Raw genomic sequence first — 24,387 nt, 5'->3', positions numbered from 1 at the left:
TTAAAGTTCATTTTTTTCTCAGTTCTTACAAAAATGCTATTAATTTCATTGAATTTTATGTAGATGAATGACTAATGAACACGAAAAAACAATTGTTATCATTCAAACTAACAACATTTATAAAAACACAAGTTTTTCAAAACACTACAACAAAATAAAAATCCGCCCATTTAAGTCATTTGAGCATATTATGACAAAAGGTATTTTGATAAAGAGTTTTTAGTGTGTCGCAGTTCCATTTGCAATTTTGATACTTAGGTCTTTATACACTAAGTTGGTTATGGCATGAACGATTTTTTTCCTAAGCAGATAAGAAGTTAACGTTATTAGCATTAACAAGAATATTATAAATGCAATTTAGAGCCAGATTTTTAAAACATTTTTGTTATGAATTGTGCGTCCTTGTATTTAATGTCATTGCAGTAGCTTGTACTTATCAACTTATAATATAAATAAAACATAAAAAAAAGAATTAAAAAAGCTGTAATATCTACGACCTACGTATGCGACGACTGAGATTTGAACCCGTGACCTGTGGCTTGTAAGTCTAACGATAATCGCCGGGGCTATACCTGGCCGTGACATAGGGGTCGAAATTAGACTTTGCATAGCTTTCGCGTGTTTGTAACAAGCGTTGCTTCAAGGATTCTGATGAATGGAAGACATAGAAATAGGATGACAAAGAATGCCCCTCAAGCTTCAAAAACGAGACCAAAAATGACATTCACGTGTGTGCGTAATTTGTGTATGTGTGTGTCAAAAATAGTGATGTGATGTCTATAGACATAAATATTTTATCGATATTCCACTATTTTATCGACTAGGTAGTAGGTACTTTTCAAATAATGTTCTTTTGATATGTATTATAATAAAACTGGTACGAGTATTACGTATTCCTTTATTTATCTTTTTTCTCTAGGTAAGAGATTTAAAAAACGCATACAAAGTTAATACAAAATAGTACATTGCCATATGAGTGCGGAAAAAAGGAAATTCGAAACGAAACGAGTGGCGATAAACTAAAACACGAGTTACGAATTCCGTTACAATGGTCCTGCCAGTCAGTGCTGATTAGATAACCGACGGTACAGTCAGCAGTTTCGCCGCTTCCTCTATCAGCTGTACTCCGCGCGCAGCAAAAATCCAAGCGTACTTGAAGCCCTGGATACATAGTAATTCCTTGTTTAGTAGAGACGGTGGGTTTATGGGATTTGATGCTGCTTAATCCTAAGCGAAAGCCTGCCAAAAGAGAGTAGAAATTAATAGGGGCGCCACCGTCTATGTAAACCGTTTTGCATGTGGCAACTATTGAGTCACTTTAGTATGAGAGCAGTAAGTGTTGATAAGATAAAAAATAGTTCTATTACAGGTAACCTTGTGTCTCCTTGTGATGTACAAAGTCGTCGAAAGTGGCAAAATATAAGATATAATTAGCTATTGCATTGGCTGTTATAAAATAAAAAAATATAATATTAAACTAATTTTAGCAGTGAATATTAGTGAATGTTTTATTCATTATTATATAATAATTGATATCTTAATAATTTTATTACATATCGACTAACATAATATTGCACTTTTGTAAGTTATCGATACTGTCATTATGAAATTGTCAAGCCCTAGCGTAAACTAACAATTTAGGTTTTTACACAAAATATTTAAAATGATTGAATATTTTGATGAAATATTAGCACACAGCAGAAGAAAACCTAATAATGGACTATGTGAGTAGGCTTCTAAACACTTTTAAGTTATTAATTTGACAAAATATCGTAAAGAAAATTTCAATCGGAAGATCATAATTACCTGTGAAATGAGTATTTCAGCGGATTATTTGGCCCTATAACAGAACAATCTAGTACACTGCACGACACCATATTTTACACATCCCTTTTTATTACCCCAACCCCCGAATTATTTATTATTTTGAATATCTTCAAAATATGTAAACAAAGCCGCGGCCGCTAGCGGCCGCTGTTGGACTCAGAAATGGTCACGTTTTGTCAATGGTAGTCCGACTCTTTCTCACTCATGGTATGTTCATATACGTGACGGCTTCTCTTTCGCACACTTCAGCTGTCTTTAAGCGTAAGCGAAATGATAGGTCTGTGATGGAAGAATACATTTCACAAGATGACGGAGATCTGTCAAATGGTAGAAGAGAAAAACGTGAGATAGATGTATGTACTGACAAGTATATACTCTTTTCGACGACTGTCAAATCGCATGCCTAAAATAAATATGTAATTTTTTAAATTACTTTGGACTTTATTATCGGTGGGAAACGTCTGTTTTTAATCTACCTAAAATATTACTTATGTAGAAATAGGCATGTAATGAGGAGGAACACTCAAAGGATACGACAGATGGCGCCACCCTATTAGTCCGTGAGACGTGAGAGCGAGAAGCTGATAATTATGTTTTTTTCTCTCTCTCACATATGAATGACAGTGACATGCCTAGACTCTTGCATAGGCGCCGCCTGGCGGGGTAAAATGTCAGTGTGCCTCCTCATTTACGTTAATGTGTAATAGAAGAACAGAATAAAAAGCATGCGACACGGCTCATCACCTACTCTCGGCCCAGCTCCACTGGCGTGGTGGTTTGCCATATGGATTCCTAAATGTAAGACACTAAGGTCCAAACCAAACCACGCAAAAAATGTAAATATATTATTAAATTAAAGTATTAAATAAAGGTCAAACTTATTGGGTGGATTATCATGCTGTTAATATTGTTAAATAGGGACAGTAAAAGTCAACCTCGTACTATTATCTGTTCCTAATTTGTATTGGTGGTTTTTATATGCTAAAGACGAACAAAACTTTACCTATTGAATTTTTCAGGAAAAAATAAACTATATTTAAAAAAAGTCTTATTTCCCGTACCAATTATCGATATTATGGCTGCCACGTTAATACTTAAGAAACAATTTACTTTAATTCAATTTGGTGGGTATACGGTATGCAAATATTGAATACCGATACATTCACAGTGGCAGTAATTTGGGCGGGTAATATCCATCCGATGCCGGCACGCCTGACAATGACGTTTAATTTATCCCCCAAGGCCTCAAAATCGGTTTGCCACTCCTCAAGGCAGTGCCAATGTCAATACTTATAGACATACCTCTATAGGGAACTTGCTTGTACGAGTAGGTACGTAAATAAAAGACGTAAAAAATGTGTTGTCCCCCCAGTGTAATGTAAATATAAATTTGTAAAAAAACAGTATCAGGCATTATCAGTACACCTATAATTACAATATAATAAATGACAAAATCAATATTTACCTCTTAACTTGGTATGACTGTAAAAAAACCGTAGTGAAGTGGATACAAAACATAACATTTGATGAAACAGAAATGTAATAGGGTGATGAGTACGAACACACACACACACACACACACACACACGCACACGCACATTAAAGTAATAATGTAGTAGATATTTTGATAATGCAAGTTACCATTATTATTTTATTTCATATCTCAAATCTTTAACTGTGTACAAATAAATGTAATTGAAAACTGAGGAAGAGCGGGGCTTCCTGTCACAGGTATTATAAATACGAGTACATACTTACTAGGAAGCCTCAACCTGCGAGTGTTATGTTGTAAATTAGTTTATATAAATATAAATATTTTATACCGTGCACGAACATCAGAACATTAAAATAAAAACATGTACTTACAGTAGTTATTTTTAAAACCAGTGTCTATTTAATAAGTTGGACAGAAATGTAAAACAGTAAATGGGTTGAACCTGACGTCACTCAACTTGATTTCATATAAAACACGCATTGTTACAGGGAAACAATTCTAATAATTTCAGTCAGTCATGTCATAAGTGACATATTTTATAAAACTACCAGAACCGGCTCGTCCATCCCTTATACGGGGTTTTGTATGGGTATTGCATCATGCTTCACTCACCCATCCCGGAAGATATCCTTTCATTTCGCTTTTTAAGACGATACAGGAGGGGTAAATTTTTCATACAAATGCTCTAGACTATTTCCTACCAGGGTAGCTAGCCGAATGGCACAATCGCTCACGAAACGCTCACGAAACGAAGCGCTAGTAGATATCTATCTCTATCGCGCTTGCGTATTGGCGCGACAGAGCCAGCGGCGTATCGCTTTCGTTTGGCGTCGGAGAAATGCCATTCGGCTACGGGGCCTGGTCTGGTTTTTGAAGATAGAGCAATGATTTTTTCAAATACAGATTATTATTATTTTAATCAGTGTCGGACCGTTTTTATTTGTTTGATATTCTTATTTTTAAAGACGCTAATAGAGCCCATCAAAGTTTTCCAAAAACGGCCTTATTGATTATGGCGCAAAAAAAGGCGTGGTATTCAAAATTGGTAACAATTAGCCAAAAAAACTAAACGGTCCGACACAGAATATTTCATTGTTATTCAGATTCTCAAATTTCGTTACGATTGATTAAGTAAGTGAAGGAGGAACCAGTCGAGAGCGGGACCTCGATTTTAAAGATTTTTTCGCAATATCTTTTAACTGAGTTGTTCTGAATGGACAGTTTTGTTTGATAAATCTAGTTAATAACACTACACTAGTAGGTATATTTTACTAAAATTCCCAAATTGAAAGGAGGGCTCCTTTCCATTTTAGAATTTTCGCTCCTGTAGCATCTTAAAACCTCATGCAAGCGCTTACCTTGATATTTATACAGGATGAAACAAAAACGACCGTTTAAACTTTGCATAGTGACTTTTGAGGTCATATAATAATGAACAACTTTCAAATAATCGATGGAATCAGGCGTTACTTTGCGGAAATCCATGTTAATCGTAAACTAGAACTTTCCTTTGCTAATCCGCGAATAGATAACGTGCAAGTCAATCAGTGCTAACCTGTTATAATTACTTGCGTATTTTTTACATGCAATTAATTTTCCCACCCTCCCACCGCAAAAATAAAAATAAATACGCAAATAAATATAACAACCCACCACCAAAAATACAAAACTCGACACGTGTTTCGCCTCTCTACGAGGCATCCTCAGGAGCTGATGTTGACGGTCCGAAGTCCCGCAACTGACTGATCGTCCCCAGAATGTCAGATTTTGAAGTCAAACGGCATTCCTGTGGCCTTTAGGACAAATAACACTTTGCACTCCAAGCTTTGTAACGGCAAAGATAGGATCGAGAAAGGGAAAAAATCTGGGGTTTATAAGTTGAGCTGTGATGTTTGTAACAAAGTGTACGTGGGCCAAACGGGCCGCAATTTCACTACTAGGTATAAGGAGCATCATACAGGCACAACCATCCAGAGAGATCCAATTTTGCAAAGCATTTGATAGAGAGTGACCATACTGTATCAGAGAATCATTCTTTTGATGTTTTACATGTATGTGAGAAAGGGCTGCGTTTGGGGGTTCTAGAACAGTTGGAGATAATTAGGTACAACAATAGGGGGTTAATCCTTAATGAGCAGTTGAATGTTGCGTCATCGCCGTTATTACGAATTTTTCCATCTAACTTGCTTGGTAGGGGGGTGGACAAAGTATAAATATGGCCGACCATTCTGGGGACGATCAGTCAGTTGCGGGACTTCGGACCGTCAACATCAGCTCCTGAGGATGCCTCGTAGAGAGGCGAAACACGTGTCGAGTTTTGTATTTTTGGTGGTGGGTTGTTATATTTATTTGCGTATTTATTTTTATTTTTGCGGTGGGAGGGTGGGAAAATTAATTGCATGTAAAAAATACGCAAGTAATTATAACAGGTTAGCACTGATTGACTTGCACGTTATCTATTCGCGGATTAGCAAAGGAAAGTTCTAGTTTACGATGAACAACTTTTGCTATGGGAGTAACGCTGAAATCGCGAAAAAAAAATTTGGCTGTTCCATAGAAATGACAGTCGAAATGTATGAAACATCCAATTTTTTTTACGATTTTAGCATTGCTCTCATAATAAATCTTGTTCATTATGACATTTATGACCTCAAAATTCACTATGCACAGTTTCAACGGTCCTTTTTATTTTACCGTGTATTCAAATCAAATATTCATATTTTATTGTATAAATATGGGTACATAAAGATCTCAGGTAATGTTGTTTCGCTTTCGTCATATCTTGCCTTACAAAGGCGTACAATATTTATAAGTATTTATGTTTGGCTTACAGCGGACTAAACATCAACACATGAAGCAAAGTTCAAATACAAAGATACTATATTACATACAATTAAGCAATGAAAAATTAACGAAATAAAATACAATAATTATCGAACATAAAAATCAAATTCCCGGACAGCTTCCTTTACTTTTTGCAAAGTTTTTGGTAAGGACCTGTGAAATGAATGGGCCTGCAGTTTGAAAGGGTAAGCATTTCAATGGGTTATCCTTATACCTATAGGGGTGCTTATTGAAAGTTTTTGATTGCGGAAAGGGTTGTCCGATCCCGGAAAAATACTTTCAGTCACTTGATGAGTAAGCAAACGTATAATGCTCGACCGATGTTGATTTTATGAAAGGATTCCAATAATTATATGGACGGAGATATCAGTTCCTGAATTATAAGTACAAAACTTTCCTTTGCCGCAATAATTGTAATCTAAACAACACTTAGGGCCCATTTAGGTGCTACGAGAACTCGCAAACGAGTTCTATTACATTGCGGTATTTGATGGCTGTGCAAAATTGTATGGACCCTAACCTCAACAGCCCGCAATGTAACTAAAATGGCACGAGAGTTCAGAAATCAGGCCTTAATGTCAATCTCTATGTACATAAGATGATAGTGTCTGGACGAAAAATGGCATAATGACCTTATATAAATATATAGTACAATAAGATATAAGTGTGGAAAATAGGAAGTTCGAAACGAGTGGCGATAAATTCAAACATGACCATAGGATGTGTTTAAAATTACTTCACTCTTTGGACGTGTATCGTATGACGTTTTTCAGTACATAAACTTCAAAAAGCCATATGAACTTGAAGTTTTGACCTGACAAGAAGTGTACTTACTGCTTTGCGAATTTTTCTTGTCAGGTTAAAACTTCCGAGGGCCATCTGTACTAAATACGGAACCCTAAAAACGTCGTACGATACAGGTGCGAAAAGGAAATTCGGAACTCGTGTCGATTTAAAACACTCCTTTCGGTCGTGTTTTAATTTGTCGCCACTCGTTTAGAACTTCCTTTTTTTCGCACTTGTATCGTAACGTACTATTCTTCTAAATAAACTCGATAAATGAATACGTGCAAGTCCCGTCACATATTCAAATAAATAGTCCAGACCATCGCATACACAAATAGTCAATAAGCGTCTCTTCACGGATGTTCCCGATACGAGTACACCCGAGTAATTTTCCTCTTATTTTCTATTTCCCCGATTTTTCTCTATCCTCTTATCTATTTCATTTAGATGGATACCGTATTGATACAATCGTATTCCCTTTGCTTTCGGAAAAACGAGATTTTTGGACTCGCAGGCGTTACGGCAAGACGCCAAAAATACTAGTAGAAAAGACATTAGACAGATAAATTCTAAGGAAAAAACCGGCCAAGAGCGTGTCGGGCCACGCTCAGTGTAGGGTTCCGTAGTTTCCCGTACTTTTTTCAAAAACTGTGTAACATATCAAGATCAAAATAATTTTGCTAGAGAGTCTTTATTAAATTTCTATAATATAATATTAAAGTTCTACTTTGGGATTTTTTTTTCATATTTTTTAAACTTATGGTTCAAAAGTTAGAGTGGGGGGGGGCACACACATTTTTTTTTACTTCTGGAGCGATTATTTCCGAAAATATTAACATTATCAAAAAATGGCTTTAGGAAACCCCTATTCATTTTTAAATACCTATCCAACAATATATCACACATTTTTTTGCACTTGGCGTGATGTATTTCCATATTGGCGCCAAATTTCAGCTTTCTAGTGCTAACGGTCACTGAGATTATCCGCGGACGGACAGACATGGCGAAACTATAAGGGTTCTTAGTTGACTACGGAACCCTAAAAACGTACCTCTGAACTGAACGATCAAGAAGTAGGTATGGAGCTACGTACATCTTTGGTTGATTCTAGGTAGACTAGATAATATTTGTCAAGTTTTTGTGGGTGGTTTTAGCAGCGACTACCTCCTTATTCGAACTAAGATACTAAGCGAAATACTAATACTGTAATTAAATCCTGTGCCGGGTGTTGACCGAAAATTCCTCGGATTTGCAAATCAAAAAAGAAAAACTTAGAATCGTTAAAATCTCACGGAAATAGGTATCGAAATACGAGCAGTAGCTACTCAAAATGTGAACATCCGGACATACAAAATATAATTGTAAATTAAGATATAAGTGCGGAAAAGGGGAAGTTTTAAACGATTTAAAACACTACATAATGTAGTGTTCTTATCTATCGCCACTCGTTCATACTAATGCGAGCATTAGGCACGCCACAGACAGTCTTAAAAATTCATAATCTTAAAAAATAATTGTATGCAACCTGTCAGTTCAATCTGAAAATTCTGTCAGTTTGAACTGACAGGTTACATACAAATCTTATGAATTTTTAAGACTGTCTGTGGCGTAAGTGCGGCAATTGCCCAAACATCCTGGGATACCTAGACTTTACCAAAAAACGGTTACTCCGTGTCTTGCGTGGGCGACGGTCGCGCGACCGTCGCCGTCGCGTCTCATACTTCCATATCGATAAGGTTTGATTTCGTATGCGTCGCATCGCCGTCGCGCGACCATCGCGCGACCGTCGCCCACGCAAGCCACGGCGGCATTATACAGGTTGTAATTATTATAACATTTCTTTAAAAATAAAATATTTTTAAAATTGATATTGTCACTATAAGATGTTGTGGTTAGTTATAAACTACCTACGTAAGAAACTCATGTCAGAAGGTCCTTTAACCGACTTTGTATTACATGGACCTCGACAACTTTTTACGCCAGAAGAACAGGCCCCTTAACCGAATAGCCGAAATGCCGCAGAAATGTAGTCTGTCTCTGTCGCGTCAATATAAGAGCGATAGAGATAGATAGCTAGATAGCTACGAAAGAGATATTATCGTGAGCGTTTGTGCATTCGGCTACGCAAACTGAGCTGCGAGACTTGGGACCTATTGTATAACAATTTACAACTTGTATTAGGTACAAGTAGAAGGCTCTTTCTTATAAAAGGAATTTATGCTTAAATGCATGGAATATCGGTCCTACATCCGATATCGGATCGGATAATGTGCCACGCACTTATACCACAGTATAATAAAGAGTACTCGTACAGTATGGCTACTCTCTCTCCCCGCTGAGTGCCGCCCACCCGCTCTCGGTTACCTCACAGTTAAACGCCTGACAAAAACGCGAACAGTCGACCTGTCATATCTCACTCATACAAACATGATACACGTTCACCTATTTACACGAGCTTAGAATGTGTGATAGGAACGCGCCTCTTTCATATATTTGACCGCCAGTGTCCGAGATGTACGTTATCCTCGTGATTATATGTATACGGAATTATAAGACTGATCGTTATATCGTATTTGATACGGTGACAAAGCCACAAAACCATCTTACGCCGGCTGGTTGATTAAACTACATAAATTTTATTACTAAATATCTACTTGTGAGGAAGGACATTATCGGATTAAGCCAAAATTTGATTACCGAGCTGCAATCTGCTGTGGTCAATTTAGAACGGTCCACACTATTTTGAGAGTTGCTCAGTTAAGATAAATCTGGAGCTACACTTTCGTAATGAAAAAATGCCCTGTTTCGATTTTAATTACGATAGGGTAAGATTTATCTAGAGCTGTAATTTTTTTTGTAGCTTTCCGTTAAAAAAAAATCCTTAAATAATTCCTTTCTTTTTCATTCCTTAGAAGAAAAAAACAGCGAAATCAAGTTATTCATATAAGATGTTTATGCTCTATTTCCGTTGGTTTGTATGCGTATGTGACTGGTGCACAATATAGCCGCTTATGTAGATATATAATGACCAACCTATCAACTTGTATCATAATGTAATACCTATTGTAGGTGAAGGTGAAGGTGCTGCGAATTTAACTCATCAGTCGCTTGCCCACTCACTTGGGGTCAGCGCAGCATGTCTTTTTCTTCCATACCTCTATCGGACGTCATCTCATCAATCATTCACTTGGATTCGTTTCATCTCTCACACAGTCCATCGACTTTCCTCTCCCCTCCCGCTTCCTCCTTCCACATTTGACACACATGACATGACTTTCATCCCTCTGCAGTTCGCATCACATGACCGTACTACGCTAAGCGCTTCGCTATGAAAATTAATAGGTAGGTACAATAGTTATTTGTTTTACAGGGTGGTAAAGTTGTTGTTTAACTGCCCGTGCCAATATTGATACTCGAGCAAGCGAAAGATTCCAATATAGAATCGCGAGCGTAGCGAGTAACAACACACTTTGCCACCAAGTGATACAAAATTTTTCACCATAACAAAGAATGAAACGAACAAATCCATCAGCAATCATTTTTACAAGTTTTTATTCAACTTGCCTTGTTATTAGTATGTTAGTTTGGGTCAAAACATAGAAGCTAAATTTGACCCACTTCCCGGTTTCCGATTGAGCTGAAATTTTACACACATATTTATTTAAATCACGTGACAATGCAATATTATGGTATCACGCAGCTGATCTGACGATGGAGCAGAAAGGTGGTCATAGGAACTCTGCTATGAAACATCGTATCCCCATCGAGTAAGGGGTTTTTAGAAACGTCTCGGAGAGCAGTAGATGACTGTTGAAAGAAAGGTACAGTCGGCGATAAAAGCTTGTGCCAAAAATGATTTTTTTGCAAAGAAACTTATAGATAAAATCTACTAGCCAGCTTAAGACATCAAGTTAATATTTGTACGAAATTACTTTGTACTCTTCTGGATAAAATGCAATTTTGCTATCTGTATTCTAATAGCAGCCTTTACTAGTTAGTGTGGTGAAAACGTATTTACTTACCGTAAACTTGGCTTGCTGGCAAACTCCCCTGCCACAAAGCAGCTTCCGCGCTGACCGCTGGAAGTTTCTCGTCATAATACAGTATACTATGGGGTTGATCGCGGAGTTCGCGTGCCCTATGGAAAAAACACTAAATTATCAAAAATATCTTTAGTATGTTATTTGTATATAAAAAGAAAAACAATAATGCTAAACTTCAACTAAAATCTATTTGAAATGATTATTATTTGGGGTATTGAAAAAAAAAAAAAACAGAAAACATAATTTGGAAACTGTGCCAAATGTAATAAAAATATACGTACAGTAACAATGGTAACAATGAGACGTGAAGATAACTATGTATTTCAAATATCAGCATAATTCTATGACAGGACATGACATTTTTTGGCGCTTGGCGTGAAATGCCCCTATGGAGATTTCCATACATAAAGTTTTATGACTGCCATGAAACTAAGAAATATCGCCAGCATCCTTGGTACAGTGCCCCAAGGGTCTATTTTAGAATTACCCTAATTTTGAAGTTACAGTTGTAGTGAAAAATGTTTTGCAGAAACTTACGAACGTGGTCATGCTATGTCAGTCAGTTTCAGTACAAAAAAAGTACCTAACCAGTAGGGTGGGTCACTCCTGTATGGAGAAAAAAAAAAGTATTATATTTTCATTGGGCACAGTTACAAAAACATGCAAACTGATGCAAATAAACAGTATTTCAAATTATTTTGCAATTGGAATTAATCTTCTGCCTCCGGATCCACTTTGAAGTTTTCATATATTTTTTTGTACATTTTGTGTGGTGTGCGGAGCATATGTATGTATTGTCTTTTAATTTAAAATTTTGCTACTAATATATACCATTATTGGCATCGTAATAGCATGCTAAACGTTCAAAGAAAATAAATGAAGACGAAAACTTCAAAAATTTAAACCCGTTTTACACCCTACTCCATACAAAATACAAAAACTTCAACTGAAATCCGGAAGCAAAATAAATAAACATAAAAATTTAAAAAAAAATTGTGCACTAATTAATTACAAAATGACACCTTTTTGTGACTGAAAATACCGCCCCCTAAGAAAATAAAAAAAAGTAAAATTGACCCACCCTACTAACCAGGCCTACGTCACTCACTCGCGGTAGGCTTGTGCCGTTTCGTTCGTTGATCGGAGCGCTCCGATCTCGTTCAATCGCTCCCATGAACTAGTTCGCTCTTTTAGGTCTTTCGCTCATTTAGTTCAGCCAGACCAGCGACCACTGCGGTCGGAAAGATCAGAACGAATGGGACCGAATAGTGTCAAAATTATACGAATAGTCCACAGATAGTAACATTCCGGGCCGAAAGGTTGTAAGTAACCGAAGTTTAATATGAAAACTTGACTTTTTTATTTGTTGCTCTGCTAAGTAGCTCTCGCTCTCGGTCGGCGCAATCACACATTCGTTCTCGATCCAAACCGCTCGCGCTCGCTGATCCTATACTGAACTAAATGAGCAAAGACCGATTCTCAGACCACGGAAAGATTCAGTTCATTTCGGTCATTGATGGGATTTTATTCCTAACAGTTCATAGTTCGTGAACGACACAAGCCTAACTCGCGGTCGCGCGTTAAGTACCTACACGCTTAGACGTTCATTCGAATGAACGAGTGGCCGAGGGGCGCCACGCGCCCGCCTGTGTAGCCGCGTGGCACGTGTCTACAATTCTTCTGTTTTTATACTTGGTAACTCATTAGTATTAGTTAAATAAAGCGTAGGTATTTGTCGTTTTGCGGGCAAGTGAAGGATCTGTTACGTTAGTACATAACTTAATTAATAATCTGTGACCTAACGTTGACCGAAGTAGCACGATAAACACGAACGTTTTCGAGAAAATAAGATGGATCACATCTGTATATACTTTAGTTGTAGTTTCAGTATTAATTTTATCGTATAAACAAAAAGGCACATAAAAACAACTTGTTTATAAACACTCACCTAATAATAAAGCGTAAGGCAGGAACATGCTAAGGTCCTTGGCGTTGACCACATACATGTCGAGTAGTAGCTGCATAATGTTGTATGGCAGCCAGCAGAGTGCGAAAAGGACGGCAAGCAACAGCAGTATCCACGCCACTCTCTTCCTCTCTTTCATTAGCCTTAGACCCTGGACAGAAAAAAAAATATTTCTTCATTTGCTAATACACAGATTACAATACATACATGTTACGTTAGTGCGGTACCATAAATTGAACAAAACACTACGATAGATAAGATGGTTCATGTTAGGTTGTTTTTCATAAATTGAAGCACCACTTTTCCAGTTCATATTAATTACGTCACAACATAGAGGAATAAGTAAGGAAAGAGTTGTAACTCCATACAATGCGAGTTATTTGTAGTGACATCTAGCGTCAATCACGCGTCAATGTAATATTTAAATTATTTTTAGTAATATTTATTATAAGCTTATTTTTAAGTAGTGATTTAGTTATAATTTAGTTTTATTTTATTTGTAAGATTTTAATTTATCATATTTATTTTAATTTACTTTCCCTCCCTCCTAACTATTTACACGCTGGAAAATAGCTCTCGCACTATAGGTGCCTAACTCTAGGCAGAAATAAGAATAAAATGTTATATTGAAATAGTTTATAACTTATATTACAAGCAGAAGGAATTGAAAACAGAGTACCTACCTACTGATTAATACTATTGTAATATGAGCTAAAACTTGTTGAGAATTAAACTTTACGTTCGTCGTGACATCTATTGACAAGTAGCAGTACTGATAATTTACGTTACGTGATTGACGCGAGATTGACGCTAGTTTCGTTTACAACTCTATTTCTTATTCCTCTATGGTCGTAAGGAACCATAGAGGTAAATTGAAGAATTACCTATAGATGACGGGTATGTGATGTTGTTATGGCACCACTTTTATATGTATAGCTGATAGCAAGCTGGTTAACAAACATTTGTGTATGAAAACCGGGGAATACTGGCATTCTTTGTGCTTATAATAAGGGTATGAGTCTCTGCGCACCCACGGCCAACTTGTCGCAGAAGCTATTTTGTTTCTCGCATCTAGAGTTGAAAAGTTGCATCGCTTCATATATTATGCGCACTTTCATACTAGCCATAGACTAGTGGTTAAAGAGACAAAATAGTTGCGGCGACAAAGTTGCCTGTGGACCTACCCTAGATGGCTTCATAGGAAAATCAGAACTAGAAGTCTTCAACATGCTGAGATTACGACATCTATGTTAAAATTAAATAACTTGGAAAGTAAACTAATAGTGGCTTCTTATTTGTAACATAACGAGGGAAATTGTTATTTGTTTAACAAGTACTAAGGGAGCAAAGTTGTTGTTTCCCCTCGTGCAAACAAAGTATTGGGACTTGGGATTGGGGTGTACGTGAAGGATTCCAGAACTCGGAAGTAAATTCAGAGTTTAGTTTAGAAACGCTGCGAGAACTTCAAGGCATTAGGTGAACGTATAACGGCCCAGCCACGACATTGGTCTAAGCGCGACAGCGGTGAGCGGCGGCCATACATTGGAGCGAGACACAGCGATGGGACTTTTCATTCGCACGTATGGCTGCCGCTCACCGCTGTCGCGCTTAGACCAATGTCGTGGCTGGGCCGTAAGTGTAAGAGCAGAGTGGACGCTCGGAGCGCAGCGTTTGACGGTGAACGTACGTCCACCCTGTGCAGGGACGCCTCGGGACACTTGTACAGTACCTTCGCCCCGCCCCGCTGACGCCAAAATGAGCGTAAAAACGCGAATTTTCTAAAGATTGGCTGATGTAAGAGGATCTTTATATAAGGAATTGTGCAAAATGTATGCACAGCAAAAATTATCGCCTACTATAGACGCAAAAAAGGAAAGTCGCAACATACTAAATATTATGCGTTTGTACGGTACAGCCGATGAAATTCTCCATTAGTGTCTGATTCACGAAGCCTTGCCAGTAATGCCATTAAAATAGACGGAGGTTCTATTTGCATCTAGTGGTTTTGCCATCCAGGGCTCCTGAGATAGTGAAAACTCGGGTTACCTACAATAATTTATAATCAAATGAAGGAAGGTATTATGGCATTTTCGCGAAAAAAGATTCAAAAACTTTTTTTCTAAAATAGGTAAATTTAATGGTTTTCCTGCTCAGAATCACGAGCCCTTTCCATCCTACTAGGCGGAAAAAAACGTCTCAAATTATATTTTTCACTTTGTTACTATTTTTCAAACACTTTGTACAGCGGTTACAAAGTGGAAAGTATGCAAAATAATAGAAAATTTTGGGACCATTTTTTTGTCGTTTGTTTTTTGTCCTAGGCTCGTAATTCTGAGTAGGAAAAAACATATCTACCTTACAAAAAATATTTTTGGTGATTCTCGCTTTTTCTTAAACTGTCCATCATTGGGTCCGTTACCTTATAATCGAAACTGCTACTGAATATTCGTTACATTATTTTGGTCATTGGCATTAACGTAAAAATACCTTTGTTGTTTTACATACCTAGGTGATTCTTATAATTAATTAATTATAATTAAACAGGTGGTGTGCTTAAGCGGTCACGTGCCCAAAATGCGCTCGAGTATTGAAATGGGGTACACGAGCCATCTAAGGGCGCACTAGAGAATGAAAAACAACAACAACCCAGAATAAAGAGTAAGCATACTTCAGAACATACAGTCGCTGTAGCCGAAATCGACAGCCGGCCTAGTCGAAGTGACAGTCGTTGACCCTACGTGGCCATCGAAACGCAGTCTGTCTCTGTCGTGCCACTACAGCAGAGCGATAGGGATAGCTAGCTATGATACGCTTATGCGTAAGCGATTGTCACGTTGGTTACCTACTGAAGAAGGGGGCTTTAATTTGATAAAACACGTTTCAAGGCTTGTTTAACCAAACCATTCAAAATAAGCAAAGAAAGGAAATTAAATCCAATTTTACCCGATATTGAGCGACCAGCAGTATTTGTAAGTGCGATAGGGACGGCTTGCTATCGCGCGACCATGCTTCCCGTGCAGGGCGACAATATTAAACGACATTTATTAAATGAAGTTAATATTGAAATGACTACGTTTTATTACAAATGAGACACAAATATTTGTCATATAATATTATAACGTCACTTAAAATGTTATTACACACTTAAATAAACTCAATCCCTAGTAAGTCTTTGACCATAACGTTTACTATATTGGACAAGTAAGGCTGAATTGACTTTAAGTTTAACGTCTATATATAGAAAAAGTGTGTCTCGCGGTGATCGCCAGATATTCATGGCTTACGGGGACGTACCTGAGCAATTCCCGTAAAGTTTGTACATTTAAATCACGTCTCCGATTTTGATAAGCCTATACGCCCACGGGGTAAAATTGATAGGTAATTAATTAATAAACAATTATATCAATTAAGCTTACTCAAGAGTTTTAATATTTTAGGAAGCTCCAATACTCGGAATCCAAAGACGGCACGATACAGTCGTTACGGATTGAATTTCAAAGGTGTGGTGTTCAAAGGGGTTGCGGCGCGGCACGTTTTCAATACGAAAAGGCGGGTCACGAAATAGTACGACCAATGTAATGTTGTTGTTGTTGTTGTAGTCCTAAGGCACCCCAGAGGCGCAAAGGGCCTTCACGAGCTCGCGCCACGCCTTCCTATCTTCAGCGACCCTTGTGGCCTCGCTCCAGCTCAACTCAGCTGCCCGTAGCTCATTTTCGACGGACCGATTCCATGAGTGGACAGGGCGCCCGGGGCCACGACTTGCATTCTGCGGTTTCCAGTCAAGAGTAATGCTCGCGTTATTTATTTCCCCTCCGAAGAGTGTGTCCAATCCATCTCCATTTTCGTGTCGCGATTTCCTCGTCAATGGGTGTTTGCTGGCATATACTCCACAGGTCTTGATTTCGGATAGTCTTTGGCCAGAAAACGCGAAGGATCGACCTCAGGGACTTGTTGAAGAATACTTGGAGTTTTTCCACCAATGAATAATAATATAAAGACCAATGTTATAGTAAGACCAAACGATACTTATTGAATATACGAAATGTGTAAAATAATGTACATAATCATAATTTAATCTAATTACCTACTTGTAGCCCTCTATATTGCTGTGCCCTTACAGGGTGTCACATGTATACCTCTATGTTCCACTCCATCCATGCTTGTTGTGATTTGCAATAAATGATTCTATTCTATTCTACTCTATTCTAGGTATGCCCGGTCGCTGAAATTTGTTATGTGGGGGTTTTCGGGGGTGAAAACGCGACCTAGCGTAGCCTTAGATCCCGGAAAACGCGAATTTTTCTTTCGCGTTAGTAAACGTAAAATATGGTCATTAATTTCGCCGACCGGGCATCACCTCCGCGTAGCTCAGTCGTAAGAGGTCGGTCTAATGTTCGCAAGCATATCGCAGGTGTCAGGGTTTCGAATCCCGGCCAGAAATAAAGTTTTTTTTTGTATTTATGTTTTTTATCTAAAAACGTGATATAATAAAATAGAACCAAGCGAAGCTCGGCCGCCCAGATATTAATGTTAATACATATTACATGCTAATAAAGTAGATAAGAAATATCACTTCGGCTCCGCCCGGCCAACAATGAGGGTCAAACCGCGGCAAAAGTAACATGAGTCACGATTTTATGGCATGTTCCATTTATTCACGACGCAAGTTCAGGTGATGATCTATCTATAAATACGTGTTACTATCCCGATATATGTATAGATCCATTAATTTGCAGCTGTAGTTCAAATAATCACGCAATTAAGTCGTGACCCGCGTTTCTTTTACGTGGATTCACCCATTACATGTGAGTTGTCCTTATTTATTGGCCAAGGTGTATATAAGGTGCATTAGGGTAATGCCGAATGACAGAATGCTCTGCAGGTAATTCCGAAAGGGGAATCTTGGTGGAAATAATGCTGATTTTTGTGGGACTTCCGAAATAAGACGAATTTCGGAATTACCTTAGTGCACCTTACTCATTTTCTGTTCGACGGGAAGCCGTAACTTAGTTTAGCGCAGCGGCTTGGAATTCGCTTTCCGGCCGGAGGGCAGAGAAATATCTTGTAAGATCTGTACTGACGCTACTGACCTGTTGCATGCTGACGTTTCCCTCGTCGATGTCGAAAGGCGGCTTGACGGAGCACAAGGTTCTGCCCATAAACGCATACGACAGTATCGTTATTGAACCTGTGACAAAATAAAAACATAAAGGTTGTAGCTTGACAAGGCTTATTGTGCACCGTGCTTTATGTGAGGGTTACACGGACAAAATACGAAGACTTTTTTAGAGGCGGGCCAGATTTACACCAAAAATGAATTTTTACTACAGCGTGCTGCGTGCCATGACACACACAACTTTTAAGGATCAGACTTGACCCGCGCCGCGGGCCGTACTTTGTCCACCACTGAGTAACATATACTACTATTATTTAGATATCCATAGGTATTTAGAAGAACAGGTGCACTTACATTACATTACCGCCTACATACATTACACTTACATTACCGCCTGTCAAAAACGCGAACAGTCGACCTGTCATATTTCACTCATACAAGCATAGTACGCGTTCACCTACACGAGCTTAGACTGTGTGCTAGGAACGTGCCTCTTTCATATATTTGATCGCTATAGTGTCCGAGGTGTGCTTAGATGCTAGTAGCCTCATTCTTAAAAAGCAAATGCAAGCTTGCGGTAAGTTTTGAACGATCGTTGGTGCGGATCTCTAGTTCTTCTATTCATATTCATTTATTCCTCAAAATATTTCATTACAATATTACAATACTGCCAAGTATTTAGGCTGGGACAAATACTTCAGATTCCAGTTGGATAAAATTCCCCAAGAATGTTTTGGTGACCTGTTTACATTTCTCGGCGCTGTCATACCAACGATGCCACAGATAAAATATAAAGTTGAAGAAAACAACGTATCTCGGAAAATGAAGATAAATTGACGCTCGTTTAGATGCCACACCTTTGGTTGATACTTGGTTAGATAGGGACACGAATTTTACAGTACAGATATGGTGCTGTTTTTGCCCGCAGTGCGAAAAGTAGTACATTACTTATTATTATGGCGAAATTTTAAAGACCCATATTTTTATTATTAAGCCTACCTACACAGTGTCACACTAATGGGAAAAGGTCAGTCCTACACATTTGTTTTGTTAATAGTAAATGGTCGTTAAATTTTCATGCATTTGTCTCATTTCATCTATTTGTCTTTAATACTTAATATATATATTATTATGGGTGGGTATTGGGTAAGTGTAGTACTTGTGTTTGCGCACGATGTAGAAAAGTAGCACATAATATGTCTTTACTGTAACAGTGATTTGTGTTCACACTGGTAAGCCAGTGTCCCAGCGAGTTGTCTCGCATAAAAGCACCTAGTTTTTATCATCCACTTTCGTGAGACACAAATATTTAAAAATACACTCGGAAACGGGTTTTCAGAAGTGCACGGACGGAGTCTAGCCGCCCGCCGCAGACACCTATGCCAGGCCCCGTAGCCGAATGGCATTTCTACGACGCGAAACGAAAACGAAACGCCGCGAAAGGTAGTCTGGCTCAGTCGCGCCAATACGCAAGAGCGATAGAGATAGATATCTACGAGCGTTTCGTTTGGTGGCCGTTTCTGCACGTCGGCTACGTAGTCTAAATACCCTAATGATGTTGATGGGTGTCCATATGACTCGAACGAAACATGTCGGCAATCGCGATAATAGGCTGGCTTCTTACTAGTCAAATCAGCTTCTTTTTAAGAACTGTCAAAACGATTTCCTAATATGGAATTATTATGAAATACTGAGGAGTGACGTTACCGTCAATTCATTTACTTTATATATTTCTCTTCGACCTATTAAATAGAAATTATGTTTAAACATAACTACTGTCCATATTTTTCTTCTAATTACGTGGTGCTTTATTTCGTCCACTGCATAAAATATTTTATTTTAAGTATAGGAAACTAGCCTATTATATTAACGTGAGTACATCCGCATATTTAAATATAACTCTGAGGTTAAACCCAGTATTTAATTAAATAAATACAAGACAGTCAATTGTGTTACCCACAACCCATATCGTCGCGACCCTTGTGATGATATAATAACATTATGTTAATTTAATTTTATAACCTACCAAATCAGTTAATTAAATTTGGCGGTGGTTTAAGTCAATTAAGCGGAGATTTAGAAATTGTTTAAAACAATCCTCAACTGAAATTGTAATTATCAACTCGAATAAGCGATACCTTAGGTATGGCAAACACTTTTGAAAATGATGTTATTATAAAACTTAATTTATTATCCCTTATTAAATACAGAAATTACATAAATCCGGGCATTTTAATTATGTTGTGTTTGCTTTGAGAGCTTTCCATTATGAAGTAATTATAATATTCTGTTGATATTTATTTACTTTGATCAAATTAGATTGGTACCTTTTTGTGAAAAATACTGGTTGACGATTTGCGGAAAATGCCCAGTAAAACCAGGGGCGGCTCACTCCGCGATTCTATCACCGCGCTAGAAGTACATTCTGGCGGCCGCGAGTTCGCGGCCTAGTCAGGGGTGGCGCGCATTCTCACGGAACGCACGTTCACACTTTCTGTTGTTACTTTACGTCGCGAGTTTTTTTTAGGGTTCATATGCGTTGTCCGCGTGTGGAATGGCTAATAAAGCTTAGTTAAATAAATATCATGAATAAAATAAATACCATAAGACATTTTTACACAGATCTACTATTGCTTAAGTCCCCCGGAAAGGTTCAATAAGGCTTGTGATGTTGGAACTTAAACAAAAATATATATACCTAGAAAGTACCCAAGACCTGAATGTAATAGTATAACATTTTATCTGAGTATTAATTCGTTTTAATTCATAGGCAACCCTATCGCCGGACGCCGCGCACGTGCGGCTCGTTTCTTTGTAAGAATTTTGTAGGCATTTAAAAAGGCGGCATGTCGTGAACATCAAAGCAGTGGGCCTTCTGTACTTGTACTATTATATATTCTGTGGTAAAACTAAAATAGGCTGTAAATAGTAGACTGTGTAACAAGGGATAAAATGAAATATTACGGCGAGGGCGTACATTAAATCCTGAGCGGGGTTCTCTTATTTATATAAGAGAACCCCGCCTAGGATTTAATGTCCGAAAATTGTATGGCCGAATCATCATCATCATCATCATCATCAGCCCGCTGCAGTCCACTGCTGGACATAGGCCTCCCCCAAGGTACGCCACAGAGCCCGGTCTGCTGCTTTATGCATCCAGTTTCCGCCAGCCCCCCTATGCAAATCATCCCGCCATCTAGCCAGAGGGTGTCCCACACTACGTTTACCAAGACGCGGTCTCCACTCCAGAACACGCTTGCTCCAGCGGTTATGGCCGAATATCACTTCCCAACTCACGTTTCGCCGAATTTCATTCCGCCAAATGTTCATTTCCCAAATTATCATGTTGTTTTTTTTTTATTTGCCAACCTCACATTTGCCAACTAAACGTTTGGCCTTTTATTAAAAGGCCTATTTTTAATAACCGAAGCTGCTTTTCAATAATTCTGCCAAATGAAAAGTTGCCATACAAAAAGTTGCTATACGTTAGTTGTCAAATTGAAACTTCGGCCAAATGTTGGTTGGCAAATGAAATTTGGCCAAAAATATTTCTGCGAAAAGGCAGAACACCCCTGAGCGGAGTGAGGGATTCAAGTACTGTCGCCCAAGCCCAAGGTGGAAATAATCTTGCTACCAACATAATTCGGTCAACTTTACTACTTCTCGTAGCTACTCAAACTTACTGAAATGGCATGCTACATTCGTGAGTTGCCGAGAAAATTCGAAGGAAAAACGCGCTACATCTGTAATCGCTTTCGACTTGTACGTGACTTTAAGTATGTGTACAAAACAAAACTGTTGTAATATATATATATATATATATATTATTTATATATATTACTGTACCCGGCGATAATGATTGCACAAATGGACATCGGTATTTCGTCTTCGTAGACCGTTGTCTTTCTTGCTTATGTGATGTTAATAGGGATGACGACTACATAAAAAAAATGGCATTCTGTTTAGTCCGTCAGTTAGATCGTCCAAAAATACTGAATACATATCGTCACTACTTTTAAAAATACTTGTATCTTCTTCTTTCAATGAAAAGAAAATTGTAGTAAGTATGTATGGAATGCATATAGACTTACTACGTTTTAACTTTGAGAAGCAGCGTGAGATACGAGATTTTTTCAAAGTAGTGACGATATTTTATGCTTTATCTAATTAATGAAAAAATACAAAGATATAGAGCATCAAAGTTCCGGAGTAGGGGCTTGTGATGTCACTTCTAAGTAAAAATTGTACCTAGGCGTGACGTCATGCGAAACTTCAACGGACTGTACCGTCGTCATTTTTCGTTTACGAGCAAAATGAAAAAATACGCGTCTAATATTCTTTGATAATCTAACTGACGGCTAATTAGTTTTTTTAGTCGTCTCGCCTATTAATTAATTTCTTTCTTACTTTTTACAGTCCTTACAGTCCTTCTTTTTCTTTTTTCTTTTTGTCCTTCTTCTTCCTTCCAATCTGACAAAAAAAGACTGCAAAAAAGTAGCAACATCATAGTCCTGTCCCTTTCAAATTAATATACCTATGTGGTGTGAGAAAACGGGACGAAACGAAACAACGATGTATCCACTTTTTAATTTCTACTCTTTCTTACCAGGCCCCGTAGCCGAATGGCATTTCTCCGACGCCAAACGAAAGCGATACGCCGCTGGCTCTGTCGCGCCAATATGCAAGCGCGATAGAGATAGATATCTACTAGCGCTTCGTTTCGTGAGCGTTTCGTGAGCGATTGTGCCATTCGGCTAGCCACCCAGGATGTACTTGTAGGTACCTACTTGTTGAAAGATTTCTTTATTATTAGCAAGGACGATTATAAAGGACCAGCAGAGTCCATACTAAATACCGTACCCCGTTGGCAGCCGTAAATCTATGTCGCTAGATGTCACTAAGAGTGTCATTTGAATGTATTTAAATGGTCATATAAATGGTTATAAATTTGTCATTTTAATTAAATGGTCCTTGATTATTAGAAATAAATACATACTACAAATTATACTACTTATTAAAATTATACTAGACTTTGAAAACTAAAACTAAACCTATGTAAAAAAAATACCTAAAATTGTCTATTGTCTCTTTTCAAAGATCGATGTGCATTCTTTATCGCCGTTTACTGTATATCTTGATAATAAACTCACCAGGAATAGCGTAGACGAGCGTGAAGCTGAACAAGCCGAACTGTTTCCGCGTGTCCAACTCCCCCCAATCTTCCGTGCAGAAATGGACATCTCGCGAGACTATCTACAACAAACAAGATGTAGGTGAACTTTACAAATAATGATTATTTCCCCAGGGGGATATATATATGTATATACATCCCCCTGGGATAGTTTTATTTCATGTATATATATATATATATATGTATAAAAAAATCTTTATTGCAACTATAAGGTTACGTGTGTATACAATATTGGTCCCTGGCTCTCAAAGTAGGTCTCCCTGTGTCTCAAGAGCCTGTTTAATAAGGTGCTAACAAATTAGTCACGGCTATTTTAAGGGACGTTAATTAACATCAAAACAATAAACTTTCACTAGAAATTACTGAAAAAAATCATGATTTTTTTTGTTTTCATACCCTTAACAAAAAAAAAATATTTTAATTTATTTTCTGAATAACCATCCTCTGTAATGTAATTGCCTGTCACGATATTTAACAGTGTCTCTCATGTCACGTTAACAGTGTCTAGAGAGGTCTCATTTAAACGGGGTGTTTTAACATAGCATATTTGTTTCCTAGTTTTCTCTAAAAAAAACATAACAAAACCTATGATGTTTCATACATAAATATACTCCAGGAGCGGACTACTATAAGCCGTAAAAATATCCGTGACTAATTTGGTAGCACCTTATATATTAATTAGCAAATGCCGGGATAAGGCAAGGAGGATCGCACAAATTATGTAGTTACTAGCTGATGCCTGCGGGGTTAGAAAGAGACAAAAAGTAGCCTATGTCACTCTCCATCCCTTCAACTATCTCCACTTACAAAATCACGTCAATTAGTCGCTCCGTTTTGCCGTGAAAGACGGACAAACAAACAGACACACACACTTTCCCATTTATAATATTAGTATGGATATCGCACAAATTAAGTAGTTATTTATGTGACTGGTGCATAATGTAATGAGAGGCATTAATAGTACATTACGATACAAGTGCGTAGAAAAAGAAGTTCGAAACGAGTGGCGATAAATTAAAACACGACCGAAGGGAGTGTTTTAAATCGACACGAGTTACGAATTTCCTTTTCCCACGTGTATCGTACGACGTTTTCAGTACAGATGGCATTCCGAAGTTT

The 24,387-nt window shown here is 37.9% G+C and overlaps 1 protein-coding gene across 1 annotated transcript in view; it reads right to left on the bottom strand.

Moving 5' to 3' along the window:
* LOC125226550 (neuropeptide FF receptor 1-like) overlaps window positions 1-24,387 on the bottom strand; it is a 133,253-nt gene that overhangs the window by 16,930 nt on the left and 91,936 nt on the right. Inside the window, 4 exon segments of the mRNA XM_048130543.1 lie at window positions 10,975-11,090; window positions 12,944-13,112; window positions 18,052-18,149; window positions 23,228-23,330. Coding sequence (XP_047986500.1) covers window positions 10,975-11,090; window positions 12,944-13,112; window positions 18,052-18,149; window positions 23,228-23,330 — 486 coding nt within the window.

The sequence above is a fragment of the Leguminivora glycinivorella genome, chromosome 5 (assembly GCF_023078275.1).
Source record: "Leguminivora glycinivorella isolate SPB_JAAS2020 chromosome 5, LegGlyc_1.1, whole genome shotgun sequence".
Classification (NCBI taxonomy): domain Eukaryota; kingdom Metazoa; phylum Arthropoda; class Insecta; order Lepidoptera; family Tortricidae; genus Leguminivora; species Leguminivora glycinivorella.
This window is presented reverse-complemented; position numbering and strand designations above follow the sequence as displayed.